The 14,915-nt window shown below is 41.3% G+C and overlaps 2 protein-coding genes across 2 annotated transcripts in view; both read right to left on the bottom strand.

Annotated features, from left to right (window-relative positions):
* Window positions 1-14,915, bottom strand: part of LOC129189689 (protocadherin beta-16-like) — a 91,159-nt gene that overhangs the window by 39,112 nt on the left and 37,132 nt on the right. The gene's annotated exons all lie outside the window — the stretch shown is intronic.
* LOC129189703 (protocadherin gamma-A5-like) lies at window positions 11,442-13,876 on the bottom strand. Its single transcript, XM_054791660.1, has one exon. The coding sequence runs from the start codon at window positions 13,842-13,844 to the stop codon at window positions 11,442-11,444; it is 2,403 nt and encodes an 800-aa protein (XP_054647635.1). The 5' UTR covers window positions 13,845-13,876.

Genomic DNA, 14,915 nt, shown 5'->3' with positions numbered 1-14,915 from the left:
TCAGTGACTTGGCGGACAGTTCTTATTTCTCCATTGTGTAGGCCCACTTCAAACAGCGCCCTGTCTGTGGCTTTGTGCACTTTATAGGAGAGCCAGGCGTTCTGTCCAGAGTCCACATCAACAGCCACCACTTTAGTCACCAGATAGCCCACATCTGCTGAACGAGGCACCATTTCAGCCAGCACCGAGCCACCTGTCTGGACCGGGTACAGTACCTGAGGAGCATTGTCGTTCTGGTCCTGGATCAGGATGCGAATGCTCACGTTGCTGCTGAGAGGAGGAGAGCCTCCATCCTGAGCTCTGATGCGGAAGTGGAACTCTTTCAGGTGCTCGTAATCAAAAGAGCGCACTGCATGGATGACTCCACTATCAGCACTAACGGACACATATGAGGAGACTGGCACTCCGTTAACAGAGGAGTCCTCCAGGATGTAAGAGAGACGAGCGTTCTGGTTCCAGTCTGCGTCTCTGGCTTTCAATGTGAATATAGAGAGACCTGGTGTGTTGTTTTCTACAATGGAGGCCTCATATGAGCTCCTCTCAAAGACAGGTGCGTTGTCATTCACATCTGAGATGTGTAAGGTGAGAGTGACACTGCTGGAGAGGGAGGGTACTCCCTCATCAGAACATGTCACTGTGATATTATACTCACTTGACCTCTCTCTGTCTAATTCACCGTCGGTCACTAAACTAAAGAACTTTTTGGAAGTACTTTTCATTAGAAAAGGCATGTTTTCTTCTATGTAACATGCAACATTGCCATTTTCGACAGAGTCAGGATCCTGGACATTAAATATGGTGACCACAGTCCCTGGCGTAGAATTCTCTGATATAGAACTGGTTTTAGACATGATATTTATAGATGGAGGGTTATCATTTGTGTCAGTCACCTCCACAATAATCTTACAGGAATCTGTCAGCCCTCCTTCATCACTAGCTTGCACAAATATTTCATAGTAATGCACTTTTTCATAATCTAGGCTTCCAGTTAAAGACACCACACCAGTTTCTTCAGCAATTTCAAAAATAACCTGATCCAACGTGTTTGTTATTGAATAAGACACTTTCCCATTAGATCCTTCATCTGCATCTACAGCACTCACGGTGCTCAAAATGGTGCCTTTTGGAGTATTTTCCACTACGGTGACTTTATATGTCTCTTGTGTAAATACAGGTGCGTTGTCGTTTGCATCTAGCACAGCAATTTCTATACGCATTGTTCCTGTTAGCTGAGGATCACCGCCATCAGCCGCAGTGAGAATTAATGACAGCTGTTCTTTAGTCTCTCGATCTAGAGCTTTCTTCAAAACCATCTCCACCTTCTTGCTTCCATCTTGCTGATTTTGTATTTTCAGATGAAAATGCTCTGTCGGCTTTAAAGAGTATCCCTGCAATCCGTTCACACCAACGTCTAGATCCACGGCTCTCTCCAGCACGAATTTTGCTCCAATCGCAGCCGTCTCACTTATCTTAAATGTCATCTCATCCTTTTTAAAAGAGGGGGCATTGTCGTTAATGTCGCTAATTTCGACGGCCACCGTGTAGAATTCGATGGGATCCTCGAGCGTGATCTGCAGATGCAACGCGCAAGGTGTTGTCTGTCCGCACAGCGCCTCTCTGTCCATCCTCTCTTTCACGACGAGCACTCCTCTGTCTCTATTCAGCTCCATGTAATCTGCTTTGTCTTCGGAGTAGATGCGTGCCTTACCGGACTTCAGTCTTTTCACCGGCACGCCTAAATCCTGCGCTATGTGTCCAACCAAAGAACCTTTGATCATTTCCTCCGGGATGGAGTAGGTGACCTGCCCTAACACCGAGCCGCCAAAACACGCTGTGAAGAACAATAGTAGGTATACTTGCCGCTTCATTGTTCCATCCAACATGCAAGGTCCAAATTAGAGACAAAAAATGTAAAATCCCTCTTATCCAAATAGTGCATCAAAAAGAAAGAATATGCCCGTGTTGATTGAAAGATAAAATAGCAGAGCTGATGTGTCTGCGTTCCCTCCTCTGTTAAAGTGAATGTGTGGATCTTTGTGTACTGGATATAGGAAGACGATGGGAAGAATTTCATTACTAGTCAATAGCGTCCCTGAGAGTCCAAACACATGTACTGCAGAATACTGCACACTTTACAAACTGAGGTTCACTGTAGAGCATTTAAAATCGCTTCCAAAGTGAATCTTCTACATACACAGGAACAAAATAATACATTCTATTTGTTAATGAATTAACTTGCTATTCGTTTGTTAACTATGAATTTATTTAGGGCTGGAATAACAGACACATGGTCATAATCAATTAAATGCTAAACAATCGCATACGCGGGATAAATTCTAAGTCCAAAATCATACATAAATAATAACAGTTGTGCGATGGCTAATACAGAAATACAAAAATTGCATAATTTACCATTTATTATTCTATTTTTTTCATTTTAATGTATAAAGAGTTATCGAACAACATCGTTGCATCACAAGAGGTCAATAAAAACTGAAAATATATCAACTAAAACATGTATTAAGATGCACTGATGGAGCACAAGATGGCCCCTTGACCTTATGTACCTCATTTACACTCATTTGATATTGCTTGCATTTTGTAGCATTTCAGAAAATAATTTCATCAATTTAATAGACTCATCTTGAAGCAGTAATCATTTTACACTAAAAATATGTCCAAGAATTGACTGCTTTGAAATGATTGCTGATGGTACTACAGCAGCTCTGTGGCAAAATATAGCATTTTTAGCATCTATGTTTAGAGAGTGTGTAGTGCCAGGAAGTTACTTTTTACATTTATTTTTGTTGTTTTTCGGGAGTGTGCTGCAATAAAAAAAAACATGCCGGAGCAAATCAACAACTTTTCATTACATTTTCCAACCACAAAATCAACGAGGAAATTCATGTTAACAATAATTTATAGTCATTTGATAAGAATATTGCATCTTGAAACAAATGAACAGGACAGGACACTAGAGGGGGAAAGGGCAACTGTTGTGCACTATTTGAATAAAATATCACATGCTGAGAATGAAGGTGAAGTCTTTGTTGAAGATTAATTTCTACCTCTTATGTGCTGACAAGAAGGTTACTTTTGGAGTCCTTTAACACTGAGGTGATTAAACATTATTTGGCGAGTGATGTCTTGCAAAACCCTGTTGGTCTAAACCAATTCTCTCCAAAAGGATCATCAATTACACATTACAATGTTTTGCTTCCAGAAGTACAAGACTTGTAATTTGTGGTAAGCATAGGGTTAGGTATACAAGTCAAACTGAATAAATTATGAATTAAAATGAAAACATCAATAATAAAAAAATAATAACAAAATCAACAACCACCTTCTGTGAGCAGCATGCCAACTTAGTGACCTTAGTTAACCATACGGCAATGACATAAACAAATATTGTGAAACAACCTAAAAAGCACCAACCAATGTGTATCTATGACACAAACTTCAACAGGTGTGGGGAACATAAGTAGTTGTCATCAGACTGAAGAAATGCGCTGAAAAAAAATGGGCGATGCCCTTAGGGATATGTTGTGGTTATCTACAACCACAGGCTTTACAGTTAAATCTAAACATTCATTGCACAACTCAAAAAAACGCAAGTGACCAACCTCTAGAGGAGAATCTGGTTCATCCAGGATGCTCTTTTCATTGTGTATCTTCTGCATGGTTCCTGTAGAACTGGGATCCATTACAAGCATGTTGTGACTAGCAGCTCTGTCCAACTTAAAGTCACTTTTTCTGGAGTCAGTGGTCCTGCACACCTCGTAATTGTACACGTGTGGGAGAGTCCCTGTCCCCAAAGTGTCTGAGTAACGTGGTGGATAATATGGAATGACAGGGAGGTTGGAGTGGTACAGGATGCGAGACTGTCTCCACCTGTACACTTTGACTGATACGATAAGCAGCAAGCAGGTGATGAAGAGGAAGGAGACCACAGCCAAAGCCAAGACTAAGTAAAAAGTCAGCTTGTCATTGTACTCCTTGTCATGCATGCTAAAGTCAGTGAACTCTGACAGCACTTCAGGGAAGCTGTCTGCCACCGCCACGTTAACAATGACTGTAGCTGAACGAGAGGGCTGCCCGTTGTCCTCCACTAGAACAGTCAGTCTTTGCTTGACAGCATCTTTATCAGTGACTTGGCGGACAGTTCTTATTTCTCCATTGTGTAGGCCCACTTCAAACAGCGCCCTGCCTGTGGCTTTGTGCACTTTATAGGAGAGCCAGGCGTTCTGTCCAGAGTCCACATCAACAGCCACCACTTTAGTCACCAGGTAGCCCACATCTGCTGAACGAGGCACCATTTCAGCCAGCACCGAGCCACCTGTCTGGACCGGATACAGGACCTGGGGGATGTTGTCGTTCTGGTCCTGGATCAGGATGCGAACGCTCACGTTGCTGTTGAGAGGAGGAGAGCCTCCATCCTGAGCTCTGACACGGAAGTGGAACTCTTTCAGGTGCTCGTAGTCAAAAGAGTGCACTGCATGGATGACTCCACTATCAGCACTAACAGACACATATGAGGAGACTGGCACTCCGTTAACAGAGGAGTCCTCCAGGATGTAAGAAACACGAGCATTCTGGTTCCAGTCAGCATCACTGGCTTTCACTGTGAATATAGAGAGACCTGGTGTGTTGTTTTCTACAGTGGAGGCCTCATATGAGCTCCTCTCAAAGACAGGTGCGTTGTCATTCACATCTGAGATGTGTAAGGTGAGAGTGACACTGCTGGAGAGGGAGGGTACTCCCTCATCAGAGCATGTCACTGTGATATTATACTCACTTGACCTCTCTCTGTCTAATTCATTGTCTGTCACTAGACTGTACAAATTATTCTCCGACATTTTTAGTGTAAATGGAATATTTTCACTGATAAAGCATTTTACAATTCCATTGTCCCCTGAATCCAAATCTTCAATGTTAATAACAGTAACGACAGTATTTATTTCTGAATCCTCCGATATCACGTTTGATTTGGACATAATGTTAATTTCTGGTTTGTTGTCATTTATATCTTGTACATCTATAATCAACTTGGAAGAATCTGTGAGTCCCCCATCATCGCTTGCTAGTAAATTAATTTGAAAATGTTTGGATTTTTCAAAATCAATGTTACCAATTAACGAAACCTGACCATTTTCTTTATTTACATGAAATATATTTCTAACATTGTCTAGGGTGTTTGTAATTGAATAAGATATTTTACAGTTCAGGTCTCCATCGGCATCAGAGGCAGTGACAGCAGCCACAAGTGTTCCTACAGGTGAATTCTCAGTAACAGTAGCTTTGTATGTGTGCTGTGTAAAAACGGGGGCATTATCATTAACGTCTAACACGGTAATAAGAATCAACATGGTTCCTGACATGCGTGGTTCTCCTCCATCTACAGCCGTTAACACGAGAGACATCTGCTCCTCCCTCTCCCTGTCTAAAGGCTTCTGTAAAACCATCTCCACGTTTTTATTTCCATCCGCGTTATTTTGTAATTTAAGAGCAAAATGATCTGATGGTTTTAATTCGTATTTATTAATGCCGTTAATGCCAACGTCAAAGTCCACGGCCCTTTCTAGAACGAATTTTGCTCCGGTGGTTGCCGACTCACTTATTTTAAATTTCATCTCGTTTTTTTCAAAGCTTGGCGCATTATCATTGACGTCTGTAATCTGGATAGAGACGCTGTAAAACTCGATAGGATTTTCCAAAATGATCCTAAAATGCAGCGCACAGAGGGCGGTGTGTGCGCACAGCGCCTCTCTGTCGATCCTCTCTTTGACGAGGAGGACGCCTTTCTCTCTGTTCAGCTCGATGTATTCTTCATTGTTCCTAGAATAGATCTTTGCTTTGCCAGAAATCAGACGTCCTATTTCTAAACCTAAATCTTGTGCTATGTTGCCCACGAAAGATCCTCTGGCCATTTCCTCTGGAATAGAGAAACTGGCCTGGCCGAGCACTGCGTCGAGGGCGCAAAGACACACAAACAACAGTACTTGCCCATTCATTGTTCTGTCCAATTCTCCCCAGCGGAGATCCACTTTGCTTGTATTCCACAAAAAAAGACAATCCTCTCAGTCAAATGTTGAATCTAATCCACTTTTAGTTGAAACAAATTGTTTTTAGGTCCAATATGTTTCTATTTACAAGCACAAAAAGCTCCGTTCTTCTCCCGTCGTCTTCTGTATGTTTTGTGGACGCTACATGGAATGGACTGCTTAAATCCTGCTCCAACTCATCGACGCTCTGGTCTGCAGCGTCCCTAAGAGTCCACAGTGCAACACTGCAGCGTGGAATAACATCTTTAACTCTTTCACCACCACACACCACACAAGCTAGGAATCCACTCACAATGCACATGAAATATCCTGCACTGCCTCAACTATGACACATAAACGTGAATGACATGTGACACTCATTGTTTGAAATATTTATAAATGCATACAATACGAAACAAAACAGTACGATTATTTATTTCTACTGCACAATTTGCAACTACGTCAGCCATACAGATTTCATTTACTAGAAGTGACGAATGTCAACAATTTTTTTAGGTATATTTTCGCAGTATTTGTTTCCCAACATCTGACCAATAATTCTGTGCTTTTCTTTAGTGTTATCTGAGATGACGGCAGAGGCACGCGAGGTGTCATATTTTAAGCAGCACCGAAGTAAACATTCTGTTCACAACTTTTAGGCAGTAATAACATATGACTTAAAAGAACTACACATTTCAAAAATGATCTCATTGAAGATGGCCAAGTAGGCAAATGTCAGAGGTCATACTGGTCGTACTGTACATCTACATCATTAATGGTCTGTTGCTATCAAAATTCCAATCTGCAAACCTTCGAAGGCCAGATGATATTGTTCTATCTAAGCAAAACCAGAAGAAATTTAGATTGAGAACAAGTCACAAGATAATTTAGGAAGCTATGGTCAAAGTTCAAGTCAGCACCTATTTGCCAGTACTCTACAGAACAAAATATAGGTCTACATAAATTTTACTCACTGATTACTATATCAATACTTCACATAAACTACATGTTGTCTTACTTAACAGTTATGGAATCTTCCAAGTCTGATAGTCACCATGTCCATGAAGATATACATTGAATGCAAAAATGTTAACTATATCCAAAATGGTAATTATTGCTTACTATTTACGAAATGTATTTTGTTTACAGCCAATACAGTAGAATAGATAGATGGTACTGGAGACTGCATGGAAATGAACATTCAATTATTAAAGTCATAAAAGAAGATATCTTAGTAAAGGTAGAAAGATTAATACAGCAAAATTCATCAGTTAAAACATGTAAAAATATGAGTAGAAATGAGTATAGCTGCCCATGGTACAGAAAACTGTACTTCAACCGTATGCATGTTTCTCAGTGAGCAAACTGAAAAGACATGTAAACAAAACCACTCGCCTGAACAGTTTTGTGCTTGACAGAGATTATAAAATGACAGCAGACATTAAAAACAGGGATAACAATAAAGTCAATTACCAAAAAAAGACAAAACTTTCCACATTAAAATTCTGTTAAACAAACCTCTAGAGGAGAGTCAGGTTCATCCAGGATGTTCTTTTCACTGTGCATCTTCTGCATGGTTCCTGTAGAACTGGGGTCCATTACCAGCACATTGTGACTAGCAGCTCTGTCCAATTTAAAGTCACTTTTTCTGGAGTCAGTGGTCCTGCACACCTCGTAATTGTACACGTGTGGGAGAGTCCCTGTCCCCAAAGTGTCTGAGTAACGTGGTGGATAATATGGAATGACTGGGAGGTTGGAGTGGTACAGGATGCGAGACTGTCTCCACCTGTACACTTTGACCGATATGATAAGCAGCAAGCAGGTGATGAAGAGGAAGGAGACCACAGCCAAAGCCAAGACTAAGTAAAAAGTCAGCTTGTCATTGTACTCCTTGTCATGCATGCTAAAGTCAGTGAACTCTGACAGCACTTCAGGGAAGCTGTCTGCCACCGCCACGTTAACAATGACTGCAGCTGAACGAGAGGGCTGCCCGTTGTCCTCCACTAGAACAGTCAGTCTTTGCTTGACAGCATCTTTATCAGTGACTTGGCGGACAGTTCTTATTTCTCCATTGTGTAGGCCCACTTCAAACAGCGCCCTGTCTGTGGCTTTGTGCACTTTATAGGAGAGCCAGGCGTTCTGTCCAGAGTCCACATCAACAGCCACCACTTTAGTCACCAGATAGCCCACATCTGCTGAACGAGGCACCATTTCAGCCAGCACAGAGCCACCCGTCTGGACCGGGTACAGGACCTGAGGTGCGTTGTCGTTCTGGTCCTGGATCAGGATGCGAACGCTCACGTTGCTGTTGAGAGGAGGAGAGCCTCCATCCTGAGCTCTGACACGGAAGTGGAACTCTTTCAGGTGCTCGTAGTCAAAAGAGCGCACTGCATGGATGACTCCACTATCAGCACTAACGGACACATATGAGGAGACTGGCACTCCGTTAACAGAGGAGTCTTCCAGGATGTAAGAGACACGAGCATTCTGGTTCCAGTCAGCATCACTGGCTTTTACTGTGAATATAGAAAGACCTGGTGTGTTGTTTTCTACAATGGAGGCCTCATATGAGCTCCTCTCAAAGACAGGTGCGTTGTCATTCACATCTGAGATGTGTAAGGTGAGAGTGACACTGCTGGAGAGGGAGGGTACTCCCTCATCAGAGCATGTCACTGTGATATTATACTCACTTGACCTCTCTCTGTCTAATTCACTGTCTGTCACTAAACTATAGAAATTATTTTTTGAGTTTTTTAGAATGAATGGAATGTTTTCGTTGATAAAACAATTTATGTTTCCATTTTCTGCAGAATCTAAATCTTGCGCATTGATCATAGTAACGACAGTATTGATTTCTGCATCCTCTGATATCACATTTGATTTGGACATAATGCTAATTTCTGGTTTGTTGTCGTTTACATCTTGTACATTTATAATCAACTTTGAAGAATCTGTGAGTCCTCCATCATCACTTGCAAGTAAATTAATTTGAAAATGTCTCGACTTTTCAAAGTCAATATTTCCAATCAATGATACCTGTCCACTTTCCTTATTTATCTTAAATATATTCCTTACGTTGTCTAGTGTGTTAGTAATTGAGTAAGATATTTTTGAGTTCAACTCTCCATCGGCATCAGAGGCAGTGACAGTAGCCACATTCGTTCCTACAGGTGAATTCTCAGTTACAGCAGCTTTGTATGTGTGCTGTGTAAAAACGGGGGCATTATCATTAGCGTCTAACACGGTAATAAGAATCAACATGGTTCCTGACATGCGAGGCTCTCCTCCATCTCCAGCATTTAACACCAGAGACATCTGCTCCTCTTGCTCTCTGTCTAAAGACTTCTGTAAAATCATTTCCACATTTTTATTTCCATCTGCATTATTTTGTAATTTAAGAGCAAAATGATGTGATGGTTTTAATTCATAATTTTGGAGGCCGTTAATTCCAACATCAAGATCAACGGCCATATCTAGAACGAATTTTGCTCCGATGGTTGCTGACTCACTTATTTTAAACTTCATCTCGTTTTTTTCAAAGCTTGGTGCATTATCATTTATGTCTGTAATCTGCACCATAACACTATAAAATTCCATCGGATCCTCCAGAATAATTTCAAAATGCAGCGCACAGAGGGCGGTGTGTGCGCACAGCGCCTCTCTGTCGATTCTCTCTTTGACGAGGAGGACGCCTTTCTCTCGGCTCAGCTCGATGTATTCTTCATTGTTCCTAGAATAGATCTTTGCTTTGCCAGAAATCAGACGTCCTATTTCTAAACCTAAATCTTGTGCTATGTTGCCCACTAAAGATCCTCTGGCCATTTCCTCTGGAATAGAGTAACTGGCCTGGCCGAGCACTGCGTCGAGGGCGCAAAGACACACAAACAACAGTACTTGCCCATTCATTGTTCTGTCCAATTCTCCCCAGCGAAGATCCACTTTGCTTGTATTCCACCAAAACAGACAATCCTCACAGCCAAAAGTCAAATATAATCCACTTTTAGTAGAAACAAATGGCTTTCAGGTCCAATATATTTCTATTTACAAGCACAAAAATCTCCGTTCTTCTCCCGTCGTGGTCTGTGTGTGTTTTGTGGACGCTACAAGGGATGGACTGCTCAAATTCTGTTCTAAGTCATCGACGCTCTGGTCTACAGCGTCCCTAAGAGTCCACAGTGCAAAACTGCAGCGCGGAATAAAATGTTTAACTATTTCACTACCAGACAACACACAAGCTAGAAATACAAACAAATTGCACATGGAATATTTTGCACTGCCTCAAACATTGACACATAAATATGGATGACATGTGACATGTGACAAATTCACATTTTATTTATATTTATAAATGCATATACTGTAAATAACTACAAATACTAAACAAAAGCACAATTATTTGTTTTGACTGCACATTGCAACCCCACCATGCAGCCATTCAGATTTAATTTACTAGAAGTGATACATTTTAACAAAACTTTTAGGTATCTTTTTCCAATATCAGACCAAAAATTCTGCACATTTTGAGTATTATCTGATATGGTGGAGGAGGCTCAGAGGGGTTATATTTTAAGCAGTAAACATTTTTTTTTAACAATTCTTAATGCTTTTGGGCAGTGATCAGTGAATTAAAAGGACTACTGATTTTAAAGATGATCTCATTGGAGATGGCCAAGCAAGCTAGGGTCAGAGGTCATACTGGTCTTACATATACATCACTAATGGTCTTTTGCTGCCAATATTATACCAATCTGCTACGAACCATTGGACATTGGACAGCTGCTCTTGTCCTATGTAAGCAAAAAACGAGGCATTTTAAGTTGTAAACAAGACACAAAATGACTGAGGAAACCAATGTTGAAGTCCAAGTCACCGCCTGATTGTCAGTGTTCTACACAACAAAGTGTATAGAAAATTTACTCAGTGATTACAAATCAGTAGTCACATCAACTACATGTTGTCATGCTTAACAATGTTGTAGTTATGAAAACTTCCAAGTCTGAGCATGTCCATCACAATGAACGCACAAACGTCACCAAATATATTCAAGGCAGTAATTTTTACTAACTCCTTACGATATATAGGTCAATTAAAGTCAGTTATAGATGGTACGAAAAACTGTATGAATATGAAGATTAAAGTATTAATGTGATAAATGAAGATTTCATAGGAAAGGTAAAATAATAAACAGCTCAGCTGTTAAGAAATAAAGGAGTATAGCTGTCCATGGTTCTGAATGTGAACTGTACTTCAACTGTATGTGTGTTTCTCAGTCAGAAAACTGAAAAGACATGGAAACAATACCACTCGCCTTCACATTTGCGTGCACGAGGAAGGTTAGAAGATGACAGCATGAACACTAAAGTCAATTACAAACAGAAGACAGAACATTTCACATTAAAATTATGTTAAACTAACCTCTATAGGAGAGTCAGGTTCATCAAGGATGCTCTTTTCACTGTTTATCTTCTGCATGGTAAGTGTAGAACTGGGGTCCATCACCAGCACATTATGACTTGCAGCTCTGTCCAACGTAAAGTCACTTTTTCTGGAATCAGTGGTCCTGCACACCTCGTAATTGTACACATGTGGGAGAGTCCCTGTCCCCAAAGTGTCTGAGTAACGTGGTGGATAATATGGAATGACTGGGAGGTTGGAGTGGTACAGGATGCGAGACTGTCTCCACCTGTACACTTTGACTGATATGATAAGCAGCAAGCAGGTGATGAAGAGGAAGGAGACCACAGCCAAAGCCAAGACTAAGTAAAAAGTCAGCTTGTCATTGTACTCCTTGTCATGCATGCTAAAGTCAGTGAACTCTGACAGCACTTCAGGGAAGCTGTCTGCCACTGCCACGTTAACAATGACTGTAGCTGAACGAGAGGGCTGCCCGTTGTCCTCCACTAGAACAGTCAGTCTTTGCTTGACAGCATCTTTATCAGTGACTTGGCGGACAGTTCTTATTTCTCCATTGTGTAGGCCCACTTCAAACAGCGCCCTGTCTGTGGCTTTGTGCACTTTATAGGAGAGCCAGGCGTTCTGTCCAGAGTCCACATCAACAGCCACCACTTTAGTCACCAGGTAGCCCACATCTGCTGAACGAGGCACCATTTCAGCCAGCACCGAGCCACCTGTCTGGACCGGGTACAGTACCTGTGGGCCGTTGTCATTCTGGTCCTGGATCAGGATGTGAATGCTCACGTTGCTGCTGAGAGGAGGGGAGCCTCCATCCTGAGCTCTGATGCGGAAGTGGAATTCTTTAAGGTGCTCGTAGTCAAAAGAGCGCACCGCATGAATGACTCCACTATCAGCACTAACGGACACATATGAGGAGACTGGCACTCCGTTAACAGAGGAGTCTTCCAGGATGTAAGAAACACGAGCATTCTGGTTCCAGTCAGCGTCTCTGGCTTTCACTGTGAATATAGAAAGACCTGGTGTGTTGTTTTCTACAATGGAGGCCTCATAGGAGCTCCTCTCAAAGACAGGTGCGTTGTCATTCACATCTGAGATGTGTAAGGTGAGAGTGACACTGCTGGAGAGGGAGGGTACTCCCTCATCAGAGCATGTCACTGTGATATTATACTCACTTGACCTCTCTCTGTCTAATTCACTGTCTGTCACTAAACTGTAAAAGTTATTTGTTGAAGTTTTTAAAACAAATGGTATGTTTTCATTTATAAAGCAAATAACATTTCCATTTTCTCCAAAGTCTTTGTCTTCTATGTTTATCATCGTAACAACGGTATTGAGTTCTGCAGCTTCTGAAATAATATTTGACTTTGACATTATGCTGATTTCGGGCTTATTGTCATTGATGTCTTGCACTTCAACAATTATTTTACATGAATCAGTGAGGCCTCCTTCATCACTTGTTAGTATATTAATTTGATAGTTTCGGGACTGCTCATAATCAATATTTCCAATCAACTTTACTTCTCCAGTTTCCTTGTCAACCTCAAACATTTTCCTGATGTCATCTAGCGCATTCGTTATAGAATATGATATTTTTGCATTGGAGCCTTGGTCTGCATCAGAGGCAGTGACAGCAGCCACAAGTGTTCCAACAGGTGAATTTTCAGTAACAGTAGCTTTGTATGTGTGCTGTGTAAAAACGGGGGCATTATCATTAGCGTCTAACACGGTAATAAGAATCAACATGGTTCCTGACATGCGCGGTTCTCCTCCATCTACAGCCGTTAACACCAGAGACATCTGCTCCTCCCTCTCCCTGTCCAAAGGCTTCTGTAAAACCATCTCCACGTTTTTATTTCCATCCGCGTTATTTTGTAATTTAAGAGCAAAATGATCTGACGGTTTTAATTCGTATTTATTAATGCCGTTAATGCCAACGTCAAAGTCCACGGCCCTTTCTAGTACAAATTTTGCTCCGGTCGTCGCAGACTCGCTTATTTTAAATTTCATTTCGCCCCTGTCGAACGTTGGTGCGTTATCATTGATGTCTGTAATTTGAACCGCAATGCTGTAAAATTGCATGGGGTTCTCTAGAATAATTTGGAAATGTATAGCGCACAGCGTCGACTGTCTGCACAAGGCCTCTCTGTCGATCCTTTCTTTCAGCAGGAGGACTCCTCTCTCTCTATTCAGTTCCATGTAATCGTCGCCATCTCGGCTATAAATGCGAGCTTTTCCTGACAAAAGACGTTTGGTCTGCAAACCTAAATCATGAGCGATGTTTCCAACGAGAGATCCTTTGGGCATTTCCTCGGGGATGGAGTAGCTGACCTGCCCGAATATGGAGGGGACGGAGAGGAAACAAATAAAGAGTAGCACTTGCCTTGTCATTGTTCTATCCCCGCAAAATTTCAGAGCGTTTTTACTCCATTAAATCAACCCTCACACGATGCCAGGAGTTAAATAGAAATGTTTGATGTCCAGTGAGGAAATGCAAAAATCCTGATGGTGAAATTCCGCTTTTCCAAGTGCGTGATTGCGCCAGTGCTGTGTTCTTTGTCGTCTTCTTTCTTTAATATGAGCAAACAACATGGGAGTTGCTGCATAAAACCAGCTCGCAGTCAGACTGCGACGCAATGGATCAACAGCGGCCCTAAGAGTCCACTCAGCCAAACTGCATATACACCCAGCATGTGCTGAAATATACATTGGGCAATTCCTATCATGCATCCCGTTACATTTACAACTTAGAGCAGCAGTTTACTTGGGAAAAATGCTTCCCTGAAGTTCCAATAATGTATTTGCTCAGATGAAGACAATGTATCCCCGGGAAATACCACATCGACACACATATCTTCGTGCAGCTACACAAGTGCAATCTACAGCAAAGTAACATCCAATCATTTCACCAGAATGAAAAAAAAATAATATGACAATTTATTATAACTACATGTGCATCATCTGCTTGCTTTGGTAACATAAATTGCTGTCAGGGTCAGAAGACTCTCTGAGAGCTATAAAAAAACACAAGCGCAGACCACAACTATTTAACTGGGATTATACACTTGAATTTGTTCTATGTATGTATGGCTTTATAAAATACATTATTTACTCCTTCGTATAGCAAGCCTTCACATGCAACCAGTCAAATGTTATAATACAAGAAAGCAGGTCTTATATCCCTAAAAAGTGACTATATAACTGACTGTCAAAAAAAGGATGATAGAGGTTAATCACCCACAGAAGAAATATTCACTGAGTATTCTATTTTCATATACAGTGTCAGTCAAATGTTTGGGCACACCTTCTTATTAAAGTATATGTAAGGACACAGAAAACCAATACTCAAATTAATGCTATGTCAAAGGTTCCTAAATCCACACATCTTCACGTAAACGTCAGCCATACTTAGTATATATTTCAAGAAGTGACTAATTGATGTTATTGACTCCCATGAATAAA

The sequence above is a fragment of the Dunckerocampus dactyliophorus genome, chromosome 11, assembly GCF_027744805.1.
Source record: "Dunckerocampus dactyliophorus isolate RoL2022-P2 chromosome 11, RoL_Ddac_1.1, whole genome shotgun sequence".
Classification (NCBI taxonomy): domain Eukaryota; kingdom Metazoa; phylum Chordata; class Actinopteri; order Syngnathiformes; family Syngnathidae; genus Dunckerocampus; species Dunckerocampus dactyliophorus.
This window is presented reverse-complemented; position numbering and strand designations above follow the sequence as displayed.

Bases quoted from the DNA above. Each gene is read 5' to 3' on its own strand.
- LOC129189703 (XM_054791660.1), bottom strand. From the start codon at position 13,844: ATGACAAGGCAAGTGCTACTCTTTATTTGTTTCCTCTCCGTCCCCTCC.